This window comes from Heloderma suspectum, chromosome 7 (genome assembly GCF_057233095.1).
Source record: "Heloderma suspectum isolate Gila_16-S chromosome 7, 16-S_ref, whole genome shotgun sequence".
In the NCBI taxonomy this organism is placed as follows: domain Eukaryota; kingdom Metazoa; phylum Chordata; class Lepidosauria; order Squamata; family Helodermatidae; genus Heloderma; species Heloderma suspectum.
In genome coordinates this window covers 14,692,469-14,717,693 of record NC_139464.1, presented here as the reverse complement: position 1 = coordinate 14,717,693, position 25,225 = coordinate 14,692,469, and the positions used below count along the sequence as shown (strand labels likewise).

Sequence of the window (25,225 nt, the reverse complement as noted above, 5' to 3'; positions counted from 1 at the left end):
TTCTGTCTAAATATGCATAGGATTGTTCCCTAGGTAAATTTAGAAATAATTACTGTCCTTGAATAGAAATATAATGCATCTCACCAAAGTGAGGAAGATTATGACCAGGTGACCTGTGTGCCTCCTCAGTCTTCTGTCCAGATGCTAACTGTTAATGGGCAATTTCAAGGCTGCTGCCTGTTCTCCCTTTTGAAGGGTCTTTATGTTTAAGCTGGGCAGCTCTTCAAATAGAATATGGCTTCAGAAAGAGGACTGTACCCATATAGCCTTTCAGATAGACAACTGTCCTCTAAACTAGGGCATATGGCCACCTTACCTGTATGATATGTATATATGGCCCATTCTCATTTTATGATTTCAAGTATACACATTAAACATCTTACTTTTCAAAATTTAATTTTACAGGGCTGTGGGGGCTGCCATCTCTCTCCCCCGCCACACACACACACAACACCCCTGGGACACCGCTATGATACGATGTAGTACCGTTCCATTAGGCCAAGAGGGGCCTTTTTAACCCTCCAGATGTTTCGGCCTACAACTCCCATCAGCCCTAGCCAGAACAGCCAATGGTGAGGATTCATGGGAGTTGTAGGCCAAAACATTCGGAGGGCCACAAGTTGCCCACCCCAGCATTATGCCATTGCTAGGGTGGGGAAGGGGGAGATGGCTCCTAGGAGGAGAAACATCACCCCATGTGATGGCAGGAAATAAAAGGTTTTAAAATTACAAGGGGAAAAAAGCTGCTCCTGCCACTGCTCCCAGAAAGTTAACAAGAATAACATAGGTCATCCTATGAAGCTGATTGGTGGGAGGTTCAGGACAGATAAAAGGAGGGACTTCTTCACACAGCGCATAGTTAAACTCTGGAACCTGCTACCACAACATGTAGTGATGGCCACCAATTTGGATGGCTTTAAAAGGGGGTTGGACAAATTCCTGGAGGAGAAGGCTATCAGTGGCTACTAGTCTTGATGGCTATGTGCTACCTCCAGTACCAGAGGCAGTGAGCCTATATACACCAGTTGCTAGGGAACATGGACAGGAGGGTGCTGTTGCACTCATGTCCTGCTTGTGAGTTTCCTGTGGGCAGCTGGTTGGCCACTGTGGGAACAGAATGACCCTTGGTCTGATCCAGCATGGCTCTTCTTATGTTCTTAATTTGTGCCCTCCCCAAGAAAAATTGCTAAGGTGGGGCTCCCACCATGTCTACATCCATCAGCTGGGGCAACAAAAGTGGAAGGGGTTTGTTTACTATTTTTATTTCTTTATTTCTTTAAAAATGTATAATGCTGACTTTGAGCACCAGCCTGAGGCATTCCTTCTCCATTTTAGGTATTGTGTGTGTGTGTTTCACTTTTTGGTGCTCTGCCTCCCTGTTTCCCAGCTATATGAGTTTTCGTATTTAATTATTGTTTAATAACAAGAACTGCTTTTAAAAAAAATTTGCTTTGAATTTTCAGCATCTGCTAACAGCAGTTCCACACACTACACAGAGGGAAGCCTGCGTCTGGCGGAGTGAATGCTCAGCAGTGGCCACCAAGCATGGGACCGTGTCAACTTTGTATGTATGCTACACATTGGGGGCAACACCTGCTTCCCTCCTGGGCCATATAGCAGCTTGCACCAGGGGCTATTTTCATTGGGCCATACTATGAAATAAGCCCCACTGGAAAATGCGGAGTTACTGCTGAATAAATGCAAATATGATGTAGTTTGTAGTGGTTAACCAAGGTGGCCTTGAAATACCATTGCCACTTTTTTGCCCTTTAGCTGTGCTTCTATGCCTTTAACACTGGGGTACAGAACCTCAGGCCAAGGGGTCCCAATCCAGCCCTCCAGGGTTCCTCAGGGTAGAATCCAACAGAAGTCCTACTTAGAGTAGACCCACTGAAATGAATGGGACTTAAGTAATTGTGGGTCTACTTTAAGTACTTCTAAGTACTGAAAAGTAGATAGGTCTACTTTTCAATGAGTCTACTTTAAGTACTTTTAAGTACTGAAAAGTAGATAGGTCTACTTTTCAATGGGTCTACTTTAAGTAGGACTTATGTTGGATTTTACCCTTAGAACGCTATGCCCCCTTCCCCCACCCCGTTCCTCTAACCACAGATCACTGGATGGTTTCCCGGGTTTTGTGCAGTTTCCCCCCTTTTCCAAAAGGTTGAAACGCCTCCCCTAAGGCTTAGTTACTGGCATTTTTGGCCCCACCCACCAGTGGAACGTGGCCCCCGAGAGCTTCTCCTCTGGCTGAAAGAGGTTCTGCACTCCTGTTTTAACAGCTGTGTTGACAGCTAGTCCACAGCTTATGACTTCTTCCCCCAGATTCACCAGGTAGATATCTAACTGTCGTGAAGCTTTTAAAGGTGCAAAGAGCCTTGCCAAAACAGGGAGAGGGCACACTTCTGCCTGGAGCAGTTAAGCTCTGGAGGGGTTTCAGCCGCCTTGTGTACCTTTTGGTGTGCAAAAGAGGGAAACCCCAAAGAAATCATTAAAATAAATATTAAAAAAACAAACGGAGATTTTAGTTTGCTTGTCTCTCCCCAGTTTCCTGCCCTCTTGAGTGCATGTGTGAGAAAGTCCAGAAGAATCTGTACACTTCAGAAACCCGATAGGAGGCAGCAGCAGCTGATCTTCCCATCATCAGCCTAAAAATAATCCACTCTGGGTCTTGTGTCGGCTTCTTCTAGTGGAGCAGATCGATCGCTGTCGTCTGAATGGTATCTGTCACACCGGGAGAAGTATTCATTCCAGTGTGTGTGGGGGGGTGTCTGTGAAGGTAAGGCACTCTGCAAAGTTTGATCTGGGCTTGAAAAAGCAATCTCTACTAACCCTTTTGCTCCTCTCCCTTATACCTTATGGGACAAAAAGTATCTACCCCCTCACCCTGGCTTTATACTTTTCTAGCTTTGACACTGAAAATTATTTTGGCATTTTCTTCACCAGCTCTGTACGGATAACTTTGCCATCCTGTATTGCTTAGACTGGGGGAAATTTCTTCTTCTTCTTCAGTTATCACAATAACTTTTCAGTGTAGCGTGATAGCACTGGAGAGTATAACCACAAGTGGTTATATTAAAAGCCTGTTTTTAAAGAAAGAAAAAGAAGCAAAGGGGCTATTTATATAGCTGAAAATGTTGCTTTGTAGTGTCATATTAAGCAACGATGCAACTGTGGTTGTAATTCTGTATTTTTATGAGCAGTTCCACTAGATACATTAACTATCTCTATCTAGCTATGGCACAATCCAACCAAAGACATTAAGCACATTCACAGCACTATCCTAAGCATGTTTACTTGGAAGTAAGACCCACTTGTTTCAATAGGACTCAGTCCTTAGTGAGTATACATACATAATATTGCAGTTGCAGGCTTTAACTGTTGATATCAATGGCAATGGCGTCAACACACATTTCACCTCTTTCACTGAAATCAGCAAGAGAGCTCAGTTTTGGCAGGATCATGTCCTAGGTTATTTAAGTCTGAGGAGCATGATCCCAACTTCAGAGAAATCCGTGAAAGGAGAAACCATGGGTTGGATCCAGACCTAGTCATACTGCTTGGAAGTATTACTACGTCTGGATCCAAATCCAATCCAATGTGTTTTTTTGCATCCATTTCAGGAGATTTTGGACATGTACATTAAGAGTAAACTGTTAATGCTTGTTGAGTGGGGATGGATAGACTAGTTTATGATATTTGTGCCTGAAATAATATCTAGAACTGTCAGATTTAAATTATCCGGAGTAGTATATAACCTCTATGGAATTATTTATCAGAAAATGCAAATTGTTAAGCTGAGAAATAGTATTTAATCAGGCCTCTAAACAGATAACAATGAGGTACTTGGGTTGTGTTAAAAAAAGTTAGACGTTATTAAGAAAAAGTTTGCATTAGCAAATAAAAAAAGAGGCAAACCTTGTCTTAAACTGCACCCAAGTAAACGCATTGATTTTCGAATTTAACAGTGCAATCCTTGGCATGTTTACTCAGAAGTGAGCCCCACTATGCTTAGTGGGACTTACTTCTAGGTAAGTGTGTAGGATTGCAAGCTTACTCTTCGTTAGGTTTCACCTTAGTCCCTATGATTTATCTTTTGATAATGAATGATCAGTAGCAGAATAAAAAGAACAGAGAGCTAGGTAGGAGAAATCAAAGCACAGGGAACCAATGTGAAATAGCTAATAGTTGGACTCCGGTTGCTGGAACATGGTTTCGAATTGTGATGTACCGTGTTGTGTGGTCCTGGGCAAGACAGTTATCTCTTACTCTAACCTACCTTGCAGGGTTCTTCTGAGGATAAAATGGTATATGCCTTGGATTCCTTGGAGGAAGGGCAGGATACAAATGTGATAATATATATATTTTTTAAACTACATACTTGGAAAAGAACACAAGGCTTTCTAGATGTGATAAATGTGATGAATTAAAAAACAAACAAACACGTATTAGCGAAAGACATAAGTCTTGTAAATAATCCTTCCCCAACCTGGTGCATTCCAGATGTGTTAGACTATGACTCTCAGCTACACTGGCTGGAGAAGGGCACCAGCTTGGAGAAGACTGCTGTAAACGTCTACTGAACACATTCACCATAAAACCTTAGATTAAATGTAGGATTGCAGAAAGTAGATCGTTACTATGTATTTATGGCATTACATTTTTTGTTCAAGGATGTCAAGGCAGCGTTGATGCTTCACCTGTCTTTTATCCTTACAACAACCCTGTGTGGTAGGTTAAGATGAGAGATGGTGACTGAGCCAGTCTCACCCAGTAAGCTTCACAGCTGAGTGAGAATTTGAACTCAGGTCTCCCCAATCCTGCATTCTAACCACCACACCAGACTGGCTCTCAATACCATGGCAACATAGTAGAGTACAAAAAACAAGATATTAATATGTTCTGATCTTTGTAGTGAGTGTATATATTGGGTTTAAAATCCAAAAATTACACAGGACACATAAGAGAAATACAAACATTACATACAGCAAGTGACACAAATTGCTGTAAGCCATTTTCTCAGGGGTTACAAATGCATCAGTAGGACTGGCGCAAAACGTCATCCCAGCTGATATGGCAGGACACGCCTCCTCCTTCTCCTCCGGCTTTCCCCCCTTGTGCAGCATTAGCAGTGTAGGCAATCATCAGTGCCACATTTTGAGGGGTCCTCCTTCAGACTGGGACATTTTGGGTAAGGTGTCCACAGAGAGTGCCTACACCGCCATCGCTTTGCCACAATAGTGGCAAATACAGTGTAAAGTAACTTTAAACTTTATGGATAATAAGACTATTCATGAGAACAAGGCTTTCCATGGCTACCGATACTTCCAGGGGGCACCATGTCTCTGTATACCACTTGCTGGAGAACACAAGAGGGAGGGCGCTATGTTGTACTTGTGGGGTTCCCCATGGCATCTGGTTGGCCACCATGGGAACAGAATGCTGGACTAGACAGGCCTTTCATCTGATCCAGCACAGCTCTTAGCTTCCTAAACAGTATTTGCCACCATTGCAGCAATGGTGCTGCATCTCCATGGCCATCTTACCCAAAATGCTTTGCTCTGAGGAAGGACCCCTCAGAGCAAGGCACTGGAACTGGCAGGCTCTCCAGAGAGCTCCATTGGCCATTTTCCTACTGTGGCAATGCTGTAGCAGCAGGCAGGCAAGTGGTGGTGGCGGCAGCAGCTGCAGCCAGCCAGGGAAATCAGCTCATCATGGTAGCAGTGGGCGGCCCCCTGGGTGGCGGATGAGGGGGGGTGCAATCTACCACCCATCCCAATCTGCTGCCTGAGCCCTGTCGCTCATGGGAAGGCTTGCCCTGTACATCAGCACGCAAGGAAAACTGAAAAATAGTATCTGTGAATAGAGAAAATGCATTAGATTTAACAATATCGCATGACTTCCTATTACATTTCTGACACTCTCTAGATTTGGTTATCAACTTTGAATATAGTTTGTTAGAAATTAAAATAATTCACTGTTTTTTTCTACTGTCCTATGCCTTAGAGATCATCCCCCCCGGTCTTTCGAGAATCAATTCTTTCTTGAAGGTTCTGTGGTGTTCTTTGTGAACATCGCCTTGCCATGCCTTCATCGCTAAATGGTTGTTACAATATCTTCACTTTTCTGACATTGGATATTTTTAGCGTAATGTGGAATGCTTCTTGTAGTGTTTATAGTAGGATTATATGCTGTGCTGCAGCAAACTAAAACTGTGCTTTTAATTGTTAAGTGAGCATTATGAAATCCGGGAAGTCCATCAACTTGTTCGTGAGAACCTCAGAAAGGGCAAGTTATGAACATAAGAAGAGACATGCAGGATTAGACTAAAGACCTATCTATCTGCTGCAGTACCACTTTCCCACAGTGGCCAACCAGATGTCCATGGGAAGCCCACGAAGCTTAGTAGCATAGTAGCACTTTCCCACTTGTGTTCCCCAGCAACTTAGGGTGGCCAGGTGTCCTCTTTTACAGATAACAATCCTCTATTTAAAAGGCTGCCAGAGGACTCTTGTCTATTTTGAAGGCGTCTTCTGTTTGAAGGGCTGTCCAGTCCAGTTTTGGTTTAAAGATTAAGAACCATCAGAAGGAAGAGCTGGGCCTTGAAGTTGCCGATCAACAGCACGTGGACAGCAGACTAAGCACAATTCAGCTGGTCACAGTCATCCATGCCATGGTGAGCTGCACTGTATTTCTATTTAAATTATAATGATTTCCAAATTCGCAGCTATACATATAAATTAGCATGTACAATTTTATGCAAATCGATGTCCCCTTTTGTCTTCTTTTTTTTTGGCAAATCATAAGTGGCCACCTTACCTGGTATTCAGACACACACAGCCTCCAGTACTGGAGGTTATATTTCACCATTGATGGCATTATCCTCCATGGCTATTTTGGGTGCCACAGATAGGTGCTTAGGATCTCTTCTCGATCATCCCAGAGTGAAGGACACGGAATAATGGGCTCAAGTTACGGGAAGCCAGATTCCAGCTGAACATCAGGCAAAACTTCCTGACTGTTAGAGCAGTACAACGATGGAACCTATTACCTAGGGAGGTGGTGGGCTCTCCCACACTGGAGGCATTCAAAATGAGGCTGGACAGCCATCTGTCAGGGATGCTTTGACTTGGATTCCTGCATTGAGCTATGATTCTATGATTATCATTTTCTCATTCTGGATACCCTCCAAATCCATATTTCATCCTTTCTCCGCCCATCTAGAGTGTTCATCTTTTTTGGGGGCGGGGCTTGCTTTGTGTCTTTAATATCAGCCTGGCACACTCAGGAATTGAGCTGGTGAACCTTTTTTGTAAGTCCTTCCTATCCATGCCAGGGAGGGGCTGTGGCTCGGTGGTAGAGTGCCTGCTTTGCGTGCAGAATGTCCCATGTTCAATCCCTGGCACCTCCAGGTAGGGCTGGAAAAACCCCTGCCTGCTGAAACCCTGGAGAGATGCTGCCAGTCAGTGTCAACAATACTGGGCTAGATGGACCAATTGCCTGACTCGGTATAAGGCAACTTCTTGTGATCCTATGATGCCAGGAAAAGCTGCACCGACTAGTTCTCACAAACAGCAGATGGGATGGTGAAACTATGTCTGGGCTGTACCACTGCATGCTGCAAGCGGGGGCTCACACGGTTGAATTTTCCTGCAATAAATAAAAATACCTGCATGTAGAAAACTATGATGTCAGGGAGAAGGATCCTAGCCTAGCCTTGTGACGAAGATGCTTATTTTCTACTACATGGAGGGATTTTTTGTACGGAGGAGCATTCAGTTAGATAAAATTCTGCCTCCAGGCTGGAGTGGTAGATCCCAGACACAGGTTTTCCAACTCAGTGAGAACTAGGCTGTAGCATAGGACAAGTTTTTACTACACTCTGATGTGTGTTTAGGGCCTTGTAAGGGTATTGGGGAAGGAGCTGAATGGACAAAATATAGATGGGAGGGTTGTTAGCCACTAGGGAGGCCATTTACATATCATCCAAAAAGAGGACACACATTTACATACAATGTTTGCTTGTGCTAATTTATATGTATAGATGCAAATTTAGAAATAATGGCTATAATTTAAATAGAAATTCAGTGTATCTCACCATAGTGCAGAAGGCTGTGACCTGTGCCTGCTCAGTCTGCTGTCCAAGTGCTACTAACTGTTGATGAACAACTTTAAGGTCCCTGCTGCTCTCCTTTATTATGGTTCTTTGTCTTTCACCTGGACCTGGACTGGAGAGCCTTTCAAATGGAGGACTGTCCTCATAAAGTAGGACACCTGGCCACCATATAACCACCTCCTTGAACCCTTCTATTTGTGATTACTAGCTCTGCTTTCAGGCTGCTCTTAGGATCAAACGACACATTATGTTAAACATGTATTTTGTAGCTCCCTATGTATTTTTTCTCGACTCAAATGCATGTGCAAGGGTTCCCCCTCCTGCTTATGACCACTGTGTGTGTGTGTGTGTGTGTGTGTGTGTGCGCGTTTAACTCTTCCCTCCTCAGCTGTGATCCCCTCCCTTACCCCCCTCTCCAATATGCCAATATGCTAATTGGCTCCAGTGGGAGGTTTTACAATCTCTAACTGCCACATGGATGATTCTGGGACCGTTGCAGCTGGGGAGGGAAAGATTAAACCTGCCCTCCCACACACACTGCAATCTCCATCTGGATTGGGTCTCCGACACTTACTTCTGTTCTGAATAGAGGGGAAAACACACACACAGCTACATGTTTAATATGGTGTATGGTTTGATTCTTTAAGGCACAGGAGGAGTAGGCAATTTAAACAAAAGAAAAAAGTGGCAACTATAGTTGCTGGATTGTTTATTTATTTATTCATTTCATTTCTATACCACCCAGTAGCCGAAGCTCTCTGGGCGGTTCACAAAAATTAAAACCAAAAAGCACAAACAACATAAAATATAAAACAACATAAAATATAAAACAATATAGTTTATAAAACAATATAGTTTATAAAACAATATAAAATATAAAAGCATTAAAACCACAATATAACAATACAACCAGAATAAAACCTAGCAGCAATGCAGAGATTTAAAATACAGATTTAAAACAGCAAAGCTAAAATAATCATAGGAAGGGCTGTGATTTCAGTTTCTAGTTTGAGGACTGCATGCCTATAGAACAGGCTTCATTACAGGACAATAAATCCCACTTCTCCCACGGGCAACAAGGCAAATGATGAATGGCTGCAAGTTTATTTTTAGGCACCCCAGGGTCAATCTTCATGACTAATAATTGTCATTGCAAGGGGGCCTTCCGATTTTCATGGTTCACATTGCCCCTTACATGTGTGTATTAATTGTGACCAAATGTGTAGTTGTGTTGCAGAGAAAGAGAGAAAGAGGGGGGGGGGAGAGAGAGAGAGAGAGATGCTTTTAAAATGTATTTTGATATGTAGAAGGTCTTATCCAGAAGATCTCCAGCATGTCTGTTCTGCACTTACATCCTGTTGTTTGCCATTTGCCAACATGCCATCATGATGGATGGCTGCTGCCTATTTTACAAAGCATTCGGACATAATGGTGCGGAAGTTGGATCACACACCAAATGAATGAATGAATGAATGAATACATAAATAAATAAAATTGAATGCTATCAACAGTTGGGTGGCAGCTAGTGGGCAGAAAAGTGGGGGGTAAATAATAAAAATAAATAAGATACCTGTCAAATATTGGACTTGATGGTCTTATCGGCCCCTTCCAACCCTACTATTCTATGATATAGATTCTATTTTGCACTTTGGGAATGCATGTATCAGCCTTGCTCCTGTGCTTTTAACAGCAGATAGTCACACAGATGTCAAGGGGACCAAGCTTTTCCTGGCAAAGAGATAACGTAATAGGAAAAGCTTTACCTGTTAAATGCCATGTATTTGGCTTAAATGCATAAGTGCATAGCCACTTTAAAAATTGGCTACTCTAGATATAGTATGAAAAGTGTTTTTGGTTTTTTTAAGGCTCATGACAAGATGATAATTTTAAAGAAGGTGAAAGTGCTTTGAGAGGGGCATTACTTCCCGGGTTACACATATATTTTTTTTTTGGTCATATTTCAGCCTCTGGACAAGGAGGTTGGTTGGATCAATGCTAAATGGTTCGAGTTCTGGCTGCCCTAATCTTCACGTCCTCCACACAAACTTTCCCAAATAAGAAGATCAAACCCTATGGACCCCTCTGCTTTCAGAGATGGGAAAATGGTGCCTGGGTACATGGCATTTTTGGTTGTGGCAACCCAGGGTTGGTATACTCTCCTCAGGGAGGCTTGGGGGAATCTACATGAAAATGGAATGAGAAGCACATTGGGGGATTATCCGAATTTTCATGAAATTGGCTTTGGTCCATCAGCGGCACACAAAGCAAGAATGGGGCAAAAAATCCCAACTTCAAGTATACCCTGATGGGATCTGAGCTAGCAGTGACCGACCAGGAAAGAGATCTTGGGGTTGTGGTGGACAGCTCAATGAAGATGTTAGCTCAGTGTGCGGCCACTGTAAAAAAGGCAAATTTCATGTTAGGCATAATTAGGAAAGGAATTGAGAATAAAACTGCTAATATCATATTGCCCTTATACAAATCTATGGTGCAGCCACACTTGGAATACTGTGTACAGTTCTGGTCACCACACTTAAAAAAAAAAGATTTTGTAGAGCTGGAAAAAATGCAGAAAACGGCAACTAAAATGATCAAGGGGCTAGAGTGTCTCCCCTATGAAAGATTACCACAGCTGCGATTGTTTAGCTTGGAAAAAAGGAGGGTAAGGGGAGACATGATAGAGGTGTACAAAATTATGCATGGTGTGGAGAATGTGGATAGGGAGACATTGGTCTCTTCTCTCAAAATACTAGAACCCAGGGTCATTCTATGAAGCTGATTGATGGGAAATTCAGGACAGATAAAAGGAAGTCCTTCTTCACACAGCGCATAGTTAAACTATGGAACTAACTACCACAGGATGTAGTGATGGCCGCCAATTTGGATGGCTTTAAAAGGGGGTTGGAGAAATTCCTGCTGGAAAAAGCTGTCAGTGGCTACTAGTCTGGATGGCTATGTGCTACCTCAATTACCAGGAGTGACCCTATGTACACCAGTTGCTGGGGAACATGGGGGGGGGAGGGTGCTGTTGCGCTCATGTCCTGCTAGTGGGTTCCTAGTCGACAGCTGGTTGGCCACTGTGTGAACAGAACGCTAGACTGGATGGATACTTGGTCTGATCCAGCGTGGCTCTTCTTATGTTCTTAGCTTTCTTAAGGAAAGCTAAGTAAACAGTACCTAAAAACCCGCTTTTGAAAGGTCAGACTACAGTTGAAATTGCCTTACTTTGGAGCTGAGTGGGCAGAGTCCTGCTACTAGAAGTGAATGTCATCAACCCCATAGATGTTGCTCCACCAATGAGAGAGGGCTTCCTCCTCTGGACCACACTTTTATGAATGGGAGATAAAGGCTGGATACTCTGAAAGGTGAAAGCAACAAATTCACAATTCTGAAGCCCCAAAACAGTGCTACAGCACTTTTATGAATGAGAAAGGCAAGCCCATTGAAACAACAGGCTCGCTTCCCTCTTTCTGTCCTCAGTGATATGCGAGAGGAGACAACCAGTTACTTCCCCAATATGGCATCCACTGGCACCGTTTGGCAAATTTGATCCCCAACCTGGCGGCCTCAGAAAAAAATTAATCTGGGTCATATTAAATTCAAAATGTATAAATTGAAAAGGCAGGCTAGGTACTCCCAGTGGAGAAAGAGTGAATGGGGGGAGCAACAACTGTGCAGTTGTGAATGGCAGAAACAGCGCTGCAGCGCATTTATGAATTGAAAAGGCAGGCTAGTTACTTTGACTGGCGAAAGAGTGAATGGGGGGGAGAGGGGGGGAGAGGGGGGGAGAGGGGGGAGAGGGGTGGCCCCACCCCTTGACATCACTGCCAGGTCACAGCCACGTCACAGAGGCACGTCCAGGATTTAATGTGGAGGGATGTGGCACACTGCAGCTGAACCACCTGGGAGCTGGAGTACTATGGAGTAAAAGGACCTTCTGAAAATGCAGCTTTTCAAGTGGGGAGCTGCTGATGCCCTGAGGATTGGCAGCGATGTCAAACTGCTCTCCTTCCACACTAAATCGCTCGTGTAGATTGGGTCCTGGTGCCAACTTGCATGTCTCTTGGGGGTCAAGCGAAGACCGTTTCCTGTGCTCAGGCTTTTAAAATCTGTTATGTTCCCAGCGAAATGGCAGCTGACAAGCCCCTCTCTTAACTTTCATATTCCCTGAAAATCCCTCCCCTCATTTTTGCCACCAGTGACCTGGGGGGAGCAGGAATGAGTCATCATTTCAGCTCAGATGTCATGTTTTGTTTTCCATTTGCTGTAAGCTGTTCTGGGAGTTCCTTTGGCCTGAAAAGTCACAGAAGTGTGATGCTAAATATTCCAGTGCAAGCAAACAATAGACAAACCTGCAAGAGTTGGGGTGCTTCCAGATTCCAGATCCAGGGCTTCTAGTACTAGCAGTCAAAAAATATTTTGCAGCTATTCTGTCTTTTCCTCCATAAAGGATATGTGTGTGTGTGTAAAGAAAAAAGATGGAAGATGCAATGGGAAAACATGGGAAGGTTACAAGTGGAAGATGACATGGTCTGGGCCCCCACGTAATATATTCTGTGAACCCGACAAGGCGATTGCACAATAAATGCCTCAGCTGGAAGCACTCCTATTGACTAGAGGTGAAATTTGGGTGAATGTATTTACACCACAATCAGTGATCCCATTTCTCAACTTCCTTCAAATCTCTGGCATAACACACACATTCACACAGAGAGAAATACAGCTGGCACAAGCTCAGGCATTGGGTTTCAGTACAAAGGCACTAGGCCATTAAAGTTGTTCTGTCCTATCCGCACTCCACTCTTCAACTGCAGCCCGTGTAACAGTTCTGAAGTCTTGCCTGCCTCCTGTAGTGAGTGGTTGATTGCTTCCAACTTGACTCTTTAAACAGTGCCGGGAACCCAAACTCCCAAGAGGTTCTATTTTAGCAGGGCTGCTGGCTGAACATGAGGGATAAGGAAACATGTCAAAAGTCCCAGTGCTATCCTTTACTCTCCTGTAATGGGATACGTGGGTGTGCCCAGACAACCGCAGGAGGTGTCTTGTTGTGGCATCCTTCTCTGACAAGAGGAAGAAAATGTTTCTGCTCGGTCAGGAAGGGAGTCTTTAGCAAATATTCCTCCTCAAGTGAGAGGGAAATGTTTCTGCATCGTCAAGTTATGTTGAGCTTAACTGGGTCAAAAGAGGAAAACCCTGTCTATTCTAGCAATAGATGAGCCTTCCCCAACCTGGTGTTCTCCAGATTGTTGGACTATAATTCCCATCATCCCCTGCAAGCATGCCTGACAGCTGGGGATCATGGGCATTGTACTGACACCTCTGGAGAGTGGCACATTGGGGAAGGCTGCAATAAACTACCTCTGCAATCCTAGGCAATCTCTTGGTGTATTCACCAGTCAGGATGGGTGGCAGCTATGTGGAGGCATAAAATAACAATAACAACAATAATGTATATCCCGCCTTTTTCCCAATAGTAAGACTCAAGCCGGCTTCACAACATTAAAAACTTATACAGTTAAAAACTATAAATAAAAATATACAAAAGTAAGAGTAATATACAAAAGTTGCATCCTATACCCTCTTGTCTGGGAGCAAGCCTTCTTGACCTCAATGGGACTTACTTCTCTGAGTCAATGTGTATAAGACTGGGCTGTAAGGTTGCCATTCTAAACACATTTACCAGGCGCAAGCCCATTGTACAGAGTGGAGCTTACTTCTGAGTAAATGTGCTTAGGATTACACTTAATCAATAATTCCCAAACAGTGTGCCCATTGTCTGTCTGTGTGGTTTGCTTTGGCCTTGCTTCCTACCAACAGGGCCAGCCCTACCAGTAGGCAGAGTGAAGCACCTGCCTCTGGCTACAGATGCTGGGTAGCAGCGGCAAAGTGCTGGGGGACACAGTTGCGTGTGCAGCACGACCAACCCTACACCCTCTAATCTAACCTGCTGCCCTGAGGTGCAACAGAGGATGCTGTCCCGTCACGAGTGTTGAAGTAAGATCCAACTGCCTGTCCGGTCAGCTTTTTTATGTGGAATGTCAGGAAGAAGGCACCCTCTTAGCTGCCCTGGGCTCCTTGTGAGGAAGGGCAGGATATAAACCACACACACAAAAAAAATTCTTGCAGCACCCTAGCATTTCTTGCAGCAAGAAATGCTAGGGTGCTGCGAGAAATGAATTGACTACATAATTACAGTTTCCTCAGGCAGGCCTAAGAGATTTTGCTGCCTGAATGAAACAAGATGGAGGGTCCCCCTCTCCCCCATTGCGTGTACAGAACCTAACTGGACTGGCAGCTGAATCTTATTTCAACAGTGGTGACAAGATAGCATCCTCCACGGCACTTGAGGGCAGAAGGCTTAGTGGGTGCTGGTCAGACCATAAAGCACGCACGGCTCTGTCTTCCAACAGGGGGCAGGTTTGTTTGTTTATTTCAGGTTCAGGACAAAGGCCTGGGGGCTGCTACTGCTGCCTCTCACACACCCCAAAATCCACTGCCTGAGACAGCCACCTCACTCTGCCTAACGGTAGGGCCGGACCCAAGTTTCTTGTGAGGCCAAAGTACCCTCCAACAGGGGAGGTTGCTTGGCTCCATTGTGGCTCTATATGATTGACTGCTCTGGCCTTGCACCCTACCAATCAACTTCTGCCGGAGGCAGGTCTTCAGGTGTGATTCGTTCATTCAAGTCAGGAGGTTGCCTGTTGCCTTTCTGCATGGTTTTTTCCGCTCTGGACGTGCCTCCTAATCGCACAGTCACGCAGACACACGGAGGTTCTCTGCAGCCACAGAGTCCTTCCTCTTTCATGCTTGAGGTGGAAGTGTGTGTCCATTGTAATTCAGATCAAAAAAGCGTGCCTCAACAGCTATTACAAGTTTGGGGAATACTGGACTTGTTAATAAATAAAGGCCATATAACTCCACACCTTAAAAGCTGAAGAGGATACTTTTAGAGTTGAGCGAAAATGGCCTTCCCAGTCCCCCCCCCTTTTTTTCAGGCTGCAAAATTGGGGGTACAATTTTGAAGAATATTTTCCAGGGGAGGAGAAATTCTCCAACAAGTTCTTGGGGTGGAGCTGTGCAGCAGCAACATAGCTTCTTCTGCCCCCCCCCCGACCCACCCACCGTCCCCAAGGTGTATTTTTCCTGCCAGCAGCAGCAACTAGGTTGGCCGCCTAGCAGCCATTTTGCATTCCCTCAATGGCCCAAGCTTAACATCATTCTGTGACAAGTGGAATGGCAGCTGCTACTAAAAATGGCAAAGACTGAGGGGGGGGGGGGGTGATAAAGAAATTCCTCAGAAATGTCCTCAAAAAAATATCTTCTGAGAAATTTCCACTACGCTCTAGAATTATACCCATGTAGGTAAACAAGTTGGTACTGCTCCTTGTAGGTCTTGTTCCCAGAGACTCCTCCAGTCTTATTAAAGGATGATTGGGTTTGCTAGCTGAATCAAAGACTGTTTTGTTTGGCTAAGGAAAAACATAAAATAAACTTTCACTGGTTTTATCACACGTTGTTGTTGTTTGTCTTGCTTTTGGTAGCGCAGCTGTCTCAGTGGAAGCAATGAAGGTTGCATTCTGTGGTAACGACAACCCTTCTGCCTATAACATCAGTGCTGGCTTCTTAAGGAATGTCTGCTTTCTGGATGCCCTCAACTTGGTCCCTCATGTTTTCCTATTATTTATCACCTTTCCTATATTGTTCATCGGTAAGTAATCCAGCTTCCAGGTTCTGGCCCTGCTAATATCTTCATTGTTGCTTATAGCATTTCTTTTAAAAATACTTATGATATTCCCTCAGATAACATGCATAAACTACTTCAAACACACACACTTCTGAAGCTTGTGGTCCATGCTGTATTTGCACTATTTTAAGTGTATACGCACTATTTTAAAACAAACAAACCGGAATTCTGCACCACGTTAACCCATGTTATGGGCCAAACAATGTCGCATTCTGATTATTATCACCCCCTCTAATGCAGGTGGTGAGTGTCGATAGAAATGGAGCCAAAACAGTGCCAAAGACAAACAAGAGAGAGGTATCAGCAGAACCAGGAGAACCCTGAGATCTGCAGAAGTACAAAAACCTTCTTTAAAAAAGCAACCTAGGGGAAGATGCGCCATGAACAGCCCAATGAGGACTGAGCATGCTCAGTAGCCACATAATGTTGCGTGTCACTGGGAGGAGGATGGAATAGAGTATCCCAGAGGAGGGAATGGCTCACAGGCTGGAACCCTGAACAGAAGCACTCCTGCTAGGGGATGAGGAGATACCGCAACATTTTGCTGGAGGTCTTATGTGTTGTTGTTGTTATTATTAAGTACTGTCAATGTCCATGGTACTTTATAAAGTAAGGCTGTATGTAGTTGTACATAGATTGAGCAGTGAGGCAGCCAATTGTGGATCCACACTCACCCCTTTTTGGCTGAGGTACAACCTTCCCCAGAGAATCGGGAAATCAGTTCTTCTTGTTTTTAGCAGAAGCCATATGTGCAACTACTGACTGGCTGGTCCTTGTGACTATCAGGAAGTAACACTATCTGGGATTGTTTAGCTTGGAAGAAAGGAGGGTAAGGGGAGGCAGAGGTGTACAAAATTATGCCTAATTTGGAGAAAGTGGATAGGGAGACATCTTTCTCCCTCTCTCAAAATACTAGAACCCAATGGGGTCATCCCATGAAGCTGATTGGTGGGGGATTCAGGACAGATAAAAGGAAGTAGGAATGTCAGAGAAATCCACAACAGAACAAAATGAGTTTGGATTTTGATGACTCCAACTGGTGGATTCTGCAATGGACCAGCTTCTCCCCGCTCCAACAGATTCTGCTGACTTGCGGGCGGTTTTTCTAACTTCCCCGATTTTGCGCAAATTTCATCATAAAAAATATGCAAGAAATAAAAAAAAGGCCAAAAATGCGGATTTCCCCATAGACAAAAGCATGAGCATGCACATTTGGGGGGATTTTGTGCATTTTGGGGCGCAGGTGTGCATTTTCACAGTTGCGCATTTTCACAAGTGCACATTTGCACAAATTCAGGAATGAAAAAAAATCAATTCCATGAATGGGTGGACTGCAGAACAAAAGGCACCTGACAATCCACGAAACACAGATAGAATGGATTTTACACAGTCCATACATCCATAAAAAGAACTACTTCTTCACACAGTGCATAGTTAAACAGTGCATAGTTAACTTCCACAAGGTGTAGTGATGGCCACCAATTTGGAAGGCTTTAAAGTGGGATTGGACAAATTCATGGAGGAGAAGGCATGGATACTAGTCTTGATGGCTATGTGCTGCCTCCAGTTCCAGAGGCAGTGAACCTATGTACACCAGTTTCTGGGGAACATGAGTGGGACAGTGCTGTTGCAATCATGTCCTCTTGTGGGTTCCTGGTCAGAAGCTGGTTGGCCACTGTGTGAACAAAATGCTGGACTAGATGGACCCTTGGTCTGATCCATCAGGGCTCTTCTGATGTTCTTATGTTAACCTCCCTCCTGCAGGTGACAGGATTTAAAAAGGGATATTTCACATATATGCATATCCAGTGTAACTGACTGCTTCACAAGCATCACTAGCTCCCATAATGGGGTTTTGTTCTTTTAAAAAGGAGGCTGGTAATGTCAGCTTGGCCAAACCTTAGAAATCATGGCGAACTTCGGTCAGGTTTTGGTTAAGCCCTATGTAAACGGTTCTGAATATTCTGATGGAGAACTGGGATGTAAGTGCATGAATTAGTAGTACCTGTGCCGCAAGCACTGCCTTCCAATGCTGATTTGTTATATTCTTTGCTTTCAGGATGGGGAAGCCAAAGCTCAAAAGTTCAGATCCATCATAACACGTGGCTACACTTCCCTGGACACAATCTGCGATGGATCCTAACATTCACCCTCCTGTTTGTGCATGTCTGTGAAATAGGAGAGGGCATAGTTTCAGATACGTAAGTGTTTAGGACCGGAACAACAACAACAAAAAAGCCTTGCTAACTGTGTAACGCAAAGCTGTTCATGAACTCCAAGCATTTTTCAAAGGGTCATGACTTCCTTCTCCTTCAAAAGCATCTTTGCATCCAAAGGTTGCATTGTGATTGTATTTAACCTTCGTCTTCCCCGCTGCAGTTGATGACAAGATGAAATGCGGACAACAGGTGGTTCATTTTGTGTGCTGCCTAGGGATGTACGAAAGTCACTTACCTTTTCGCAGGGGTGCTTCGCGGTGGGGGGGAGGCGCTTCGCTTCTCCCCCTGAAGTTCAGGCGAGGGGGGGGAGGCGTCCCGCCTCGCCCGGCCGAAATTCAGGCCGGGGGGGAGGCTTCCCGCCTCGCCCGGCCGAAATTCAGGCCGGGGAGAAGCGCCCCGTCTCCCCGGCCGCGAAATAAAGTGTAAAACAAAAACAAAAAAACCCCGTGATAGGCTATGTAATGATTAACGTAGCCTATCATGGCTAGATTTCCAAAGTCAGCCGTGATAGGCTACGTAAATCGTTACGTAGCCTATCACAGGTGACTTAGGAAAAAAAAAAAAGTGCGTACGCAAATGGCGGCGCTCTATGGGCGCCGCCATTTGCGTTCCTTATTTGGTCCCGGTAGTCTACATAAATCTTTATGTAGACTACAGTGTAGTCTACGTAAATCTTTACGTAGACTACCGGGACCAAATAAGGAATGCAAATGGCGGCGCCCATAGAGCGCCGCCATTTGCATACGCGCTTTTTTTTTTCAAAGTGACCCGTGAGATAGGCTACGTAACGATTTACGTAACCTATCACGGCTGACTTTGGAAATCTAGCCGTGATAGGGTACGTTAATCGTTACGTAGCCTATCACGGGGTTTGGGGTTTTTTTTACACTTTGTAATGGCAGCGGCGGCAGCCGGTCGGAAGACCGGCTGCCGCCCCCGCCCCCGACGAAAGGCCGACGAACCGCCACCGGGACCCGCCGCCGGGAAGGACATTCGCCAAAGGTAAGTCCCATCCCAGGGGGTGGCGGGGGGGTGGCGGAGAATTTCACCGCCGATTTCGGGGGGCCGAACGCGTTGGCACTCAGCCCCCTGAAGATTCGGGGAGAAATTCTCCGCCATCCCTAGTGCTGCCTAGGAAATGGGGGAGAATTTTGTTTGGTCCGCATTTTTAAACAAACTGGCCTAATTCGAACTTCCTGGTCTAATATGCAGATTGGAACACAGTTATCCTTTGGAATGCATAGTTCTCATCATTTTGCAGTGTAGTTCTCAGCTCAAAATACACAAAAATACGTATATTAGGGAAAATTGCATAAATTGCATATATTAGAGAAAGTTGTATACAGAAATAAATTTCGTATGCACGCTTATGTTTTTGGTTTGTTTGTTCTTTAAGTTACCAGACTGATACAGAAATTGAACAGATTGAATGCATGCAAAACTGACATGGACTGTATATAGATGAATTCGTCCATTCTTAATGCTTTGTTTATTCATTCAGTCGCTTCCAACTCTTCATGACTTCATGTGCCGGCCCACGCCAGAGCTTCCTGTCGGCCGTCGCCACCCCCAGCTCCCCCGAGGTCGAGTCCGTCACCTCCAGAATATCATCCATCCATCTTGCCCTTGGTCGGCCCCTCTTCCTTTTGCCTTCTACTTTCCCTAGCATCAGCATCTTCTCCAGGGTATCTTGTCTTCTCATTATGTGGCCAAAGTACTTCAGTTTCACCTTTAATATAATTCCCTCAAGTGAGCAGTCTGGCTTTATGTCCTGGAGTCCAAGGCACTCTCAGAATTTTCCGCCAACACCACAGTTCAAAAGCATCTATCTTCCTTCACTCAGCCTTCCTTATGGTCCAGCTCTCGCAGCCATAGGTTACTATGGGGAATACCATTGCTTTAACTACACGGACCTTTGTTGTCAGTGTGATGTCTCTGCTCTTCACTATTTTATCAAGATTTGTCATTGCTGTCCTCCCAAGAAGTAAACGTCTTCTGATTTCCTGGCTGCAGTCAGCATCTGCAGTAATCTTTGCACCTAGAAAGGCAAAGTCTGCCACTGCCTCCACGTTTTCTCCCTCTATTTGCCAGTTATCAATCAAGCTGGTTGCCATAATCTTGGTTTTTTTTGAGGTTTGACTGCAACCCAGCTTTTGCACTTTCTTCTTTCACCTTCGTCAGGAGGTTCCTCAGCTCCTCCTCGCTTTCAGCCATCAAAGTGGTATCATCTGCATATCTGAGATTGTTAATGTTTCTTCCAGCAATTTTAACTCCAACCTTGGCTTCATCAAGCCCAGCACACCGCATGATGTGTTCTGCATACAGGTTGAATTGGTAGGGTGAGAGTATACAACCCTGCCGTACTCCTTTCCCAGTCTTAAACCAGTCCATTGTTCCATGGTCTGTTCTTACCGTTGCTACTTGTTTGTTATACAGATTCCTCAGGAGGCAGACAAGATGACTTGGTATCCCCATACCACCAAGAACTTGCCACAATTTGTTATGATCCACACAGTCAAAGGCTTTAGAATAGTCAATAAAACAGAAGTAGATGCTTTTCTGAAACTCCCTGGGTTTCTCCATTATCCAGCGGATATTGGCAATTTGGTCTCTAGTTCCTCTGCCTTTTCGAAACCCAGCTTGTACATCTGGCAATTCTCGTTCCATGAATTGCTGGAGCCTATCTTGCACGATCTTGACCATTACCTTACTGGCATGTGAAATAAGTGCCACTGTTCGATAGTTTGAACATTCTTTAGTGTTTCCCTTTTTTGGTATGGGGATATAAGTTGATTTTTTCCAATCTGTTGGCCATTCTTGTGTTTTCCAAATTTGCTGGCATATGGCATGCATCACCTTGACAGCATCATCTTGCAAGATTTTAAACAGTTCAGCTGGGATACCGTCATCTCCTGCTGCCTTGTTATTAGTAATGCTTCTTAAGGCCCATTCAACCTCACTCTTCAGGATGTCTGGCTCTAACTCACTGACCACACCATCAAATCTATCCCCGATATTATTATCCTTCCTGTACAGATCTTCCGTATATTCTTTTCTTGATCTCCACCTTTTCTTGCTCTCTTCTGCTTCTGTTAGGTCCTTGCCATCTTTGTTGTTGATCATACCCATTTTTGCCTGGAATTTACCTCCAATGTTTCTAATTTTCTGGAAGAGGTCTCTTGTCCTTCCTCTTCTATTATCTTCTTCCACTTCCGCGCATTGCTTGTTTAAAAATAATTCCTTATCTCTTCTGGTTAACCTCTAGAATTTTGCATTTAATTGGGCATATCTCCCCCTATCACTGTTGCCTTTGGTTTTCCTTCTTTCTTGGGCTACTTCCAGTGTCTCAGCAGACAGCCATCTTGCTTTCTTGGTTTTCTTTTTCTTTGGGACTTTTTTGTTGCTGCCTCCTGAACAATGTTGCCAACGTCTGTCCATAGTTCTTCTGGGACCCTATCTACTAAATCTAGTCCCTTAAATCAATTCTTCACCTCCACTGCATATTCACTAGGAATATTAGTGAGCTCATATCTAACTGATCTGTGGGTCTTCCCTATTCTCTTTAGTCTGATTCTAAATTGTGCAATAAGAAGTTCATGATCTGAACTACAGTCAGCTCCAGGTCTTGCTTTTACCGACCACATAGATGTCCGCCACCTTTGGCTACAAAGGATGTAGTCAATCTGTTTTCGGTGTCGACCATCTGGTGAAGTCCATGTATAAAGTCGTCTTTTAGGTTGTTGGAAGAGAGTGTTTGTTATGCATAGTGAGTTGTCTTGGCAAAATTCTATCAGCCTATGTCCTGCTTCATTTTGTTCTCCCAGACCATGCTTGTCTGTAATTCCAGGTGTCGTTTGACTACCCACCTTAGCATTCCAGTCTCCTGTAATGAAAATAACATCTCTTTTTGGCATATTATCCAGTAGGTGCTGCAGATCCTCATAGAACTGATCTACTTCTGCTTCTTAAGCATCTGTGAAGATAAATGGCTTACCCTGAATTTGAATTGAGATAATTCTATCATCTTTTGGATTGTATCGAAGCACTGCTTTAGCCACTTTATTATTAATTATGAAGGCTACTCCATTTCTTCTGTGGTCCTCTTGCACAGTAGTAGATCTGGTGGTCATCTGATGTGAAGTGGCCCATTCCAGTCCATTTCAGTTCACTCACTGACACCCAAAATGTCTATATTTAATCTTGACATCTCCCCAATAACCACATCCAATTTGCCCTGGCTCATAGATCTTACATTCCAGGTTCCTATGGTATGTTGATCTTTAGAACATCAGATTCGTTGTTCACCACCAGCACGGTCGGCTGCTAGCCATTCTTTCGGCTTTGAGCTAGCTGCGTCATCACATCTGGGGCTAGTTGAACTTATCCTCTGTTCCTCCCCAGTAGCATTTTGTCCATCTTCCGACCTGGGACTCCCATCTTCTGATGGTATACCGACATATCTCTGGTTGTACTGATCCATTTAGTTTTCACGGCAAAAATAGTGGGTTGCCATTACCTTCCCCAGGGATCATATTTAGTCTGACCTCTCTGCCATGACCTTCCTGTCTTGGGTGTCCCTTCACAGTTTAGCTCATGGCGTCATTGAGGTGCTCTAGCTCCAGCACCATGACAAGGTAACGATCTCCTTTGCTGGAGATTCTTAATGCTGCCAGACCCATATTCTTCTTTCTGTTGAAATTGTGATTGTCCTTTGACCTATTAACACAGAGGTGTTGGACTTCTTTCAGCCCAAGGGCCAGATTCCATTTTGAAGAAGCTCTTAGGGGCCTCTTTGTAGTGGTGGGTGGGGCCAAAGCTAAGGGGGCGGGAACAAAATACCAAATATCCACATATTTTACCTTTAAGCTTTTACTGCCAGTAACTCAGCCTTAGGAGAGACATTTCAACCATTTTAGAATGGGGGGAAAACTGCACAAAGGCCAGGAAAACACCAAACCATAGGTGGTTGGGGGAAAGGGGGTGAAGGCCAGGGGAAGGGGGAGTGGCCATCTGGGGAACCCTGGAGGGCTGGATTTGGTCCCTGGTTCTGAGGTTCTGCAGTCCCACACTAACAGAATACATCTACATTCTACAGCACTTTCCGTTGTCTTGCTCTTGGCCTTTTAGCAATGCTCTACACCAGCCTTGGTGCCCTCCAGATGTTTTGTACTTCACCTCCCATCAGCCTGAGCCAACATGGCCAATGGTCTGGGATGATGGGTCTTGGAGTCCAAAATATCTGGAGGGACCAGGTTGGGGAAGGTTGTCCTAAAATAACAAAATTATAATGGAGGAGGACTGGAGAGTGGGTCCCTTTCTGGAGACCCACTGAGAATCAAGCCTTAGCCTATCTGCATAGTGCTACCATGGGTTTATTTCTTGGTCACATCAGTGCGTGACAAACAGAGGGAACCAGGGGAACCACATGCTGAATATACTGGTATTATATTCACAAAGTCAAAATGTACGTTCATTTTTAACCACTCCAAAACCATGGATATATGTAAGCCATTGCAAATTCAACCCATCTTACTGTCTCTGTTGCTCTGTCATATAACACTGTTCCATAAGCCATTCCTTTGGGTGTTCATGCTTTGTAAAGCGCAAACACAGTCAGGAAGAGCTTTCCAAAGCGCTGGATGGTTTAACAATATAAGCAAACCCCTCGCCAGCCTGAAGGAACGTAACTGAGATGTGATAATATCATTGTCATTAGAACATTCTTGTGACAGACAGTACTGCAGTTCTGACATTTCCTTGGCTAGCTATTCACTAGTAGTGTCCAAGCTGGACTATTGTAATGTGTTCTACACAGGCTGCCCATAAAGACGGTTCGGAAACTTCAACTGGTGTAGAATGCGACCGCTTGAATACTGGTGGGAATAGCCCTCGTTTTGGAATTTGTACTACTCTGCCTGGCTGTATACAAGTATTGTTTTTGCTTTATCAAAATCCTGAAGGGGGGAAAGTATCTTTTCCAATTAAGAAAAGCACACCAAGCTCTGTCTGGTCACCTGGAGGCTTTTCTTAATCACCAGAGGTGAATAGGTTCATGGCTACATAGAAGCTTGCTGTAAGATTGGTCAGTATTATTGTCCCCATACCGTAGAAGGAAGGATTGAGGTATAGTGGCTGGCCTAAGTCTGGCTAGTATATTCATTGCAGAGGTGAGATTTGAATCAGGGACTTCCCAGCTTATGGTTAATCTTTTAGCCACTCTACTTCGCACTCTAGTCATATTTCTGATGTCACCTTTATTCCCATGTAGACAGTTACAGACTCGCCACCTGCATCTCTTCCTTCCTGCTATAATGGGATTTGTAGCTGCTACAACATCTATCGTGTATTACCACAATATTGAAACTTCTAATTTTCCAAAACTACTACTGGGTAAGTAGCTAATTTTTAAAATGTATATTTTCAGAAAGCTGTTAGCTGTCAAGGGTTCCTTGGAGGGCTCTCTCAGTCTAATCCAGTAGCTAAGTCCTGACACAGACAAGGGGATTCCTTTCAAAGCTTTATTCTTCTTTTACAACTTAACAACTATACCGGTTGCAACTAGATCTGAGCAGCACAGTACCTATGCCCTAAGTTGGAACAGTTGGTCCCCATTTGAAAGGGAATTACTGGCAGACCCCTGAACTTAAGGACTAGGGAGAGTCCCTTCCCTTTTCCCTTGGATCCTCTGGGCGCAGCCTTTGTTTGCGCGCCAACCGGGCACTACGCCTCCTTTCCGCGCCCTCCATCTGGCGCCGCTCTCTGCGTCTGCGTCGCGCATCCACCAAGTCTGCTATCTGTGCTCGGTCACTCCCTGGACTGCTTTCTAATCTAGGAATGCTGGTGGGAGGAATCTCCGTCAGCTGTGGGCCCTGGGAAAGAGGAGCACGCTCCTCTCCCAGGAGCGACTGCTCTTCCTCAGAATCAGAACTACTCTGGGATTCTATGGGCTCAGTGTCAACCCTGACATTAATGCAGTCAGTGAGGCCTTTTTTTGTTTTATTGAAGCAATGTGGCGGTAACCTAAGAATACTGTGAATGTTCTCCTTTAAGGAGGGTGGGCAGCATTTTTCCCCTGTGGCTCACATGTGGTACAGGCGGCAGGTCTGGGCTAGGGATGGCGCAGGCACCTGATTCCATCCAGAAATC

General features: G+C 44.6%; 1 protein-coding gene across 2 annotated transcripts in view; it reads left to right on the top strand.

Moving 5' to 3' along the window:
- Positions 1 to 1,463: 1,463 nt before the first annotated feature.
- The window catches only part of ABCC9 (ATP binding cassette subfamily C member 9), a 141,704-nt gene continuing 117,942 nt past the window's right edge, over positions 1,464 to 25,225 (top strand). The window contains exons 1-5 of one of the 2 annotated variants that reach the window (XM_084811694.1): positions 1,464 to 1,564; positions 2,548 to 2,779; positions 15,663 to 15,824; positions 17,920 to 18,061; positions 24,348 to 24,469. In XM_084811694.1, the coding sequence (XP_084667820.1) occupies positions 15,680 to 15,824; positions 17,920 to 18,061; positions 24,348 to 24,469 (409 nt within the window). In that variant the 5' untranslated portion in view covers positions 1,464 to 1,564; positions 2,548 to 2,779; positions 15,663 to 15,679. Of the gene's footprint in view, positions 1,565 to 2,547; positions 2,780 to 15,662; positions 15,825 to 17,919; positions 18,062 to 24,347; positions 24,470 to 25,225 lie in introns of those variants that run through there. The other variant, XM_084811695.1, reaches the window with a different exon arrangement.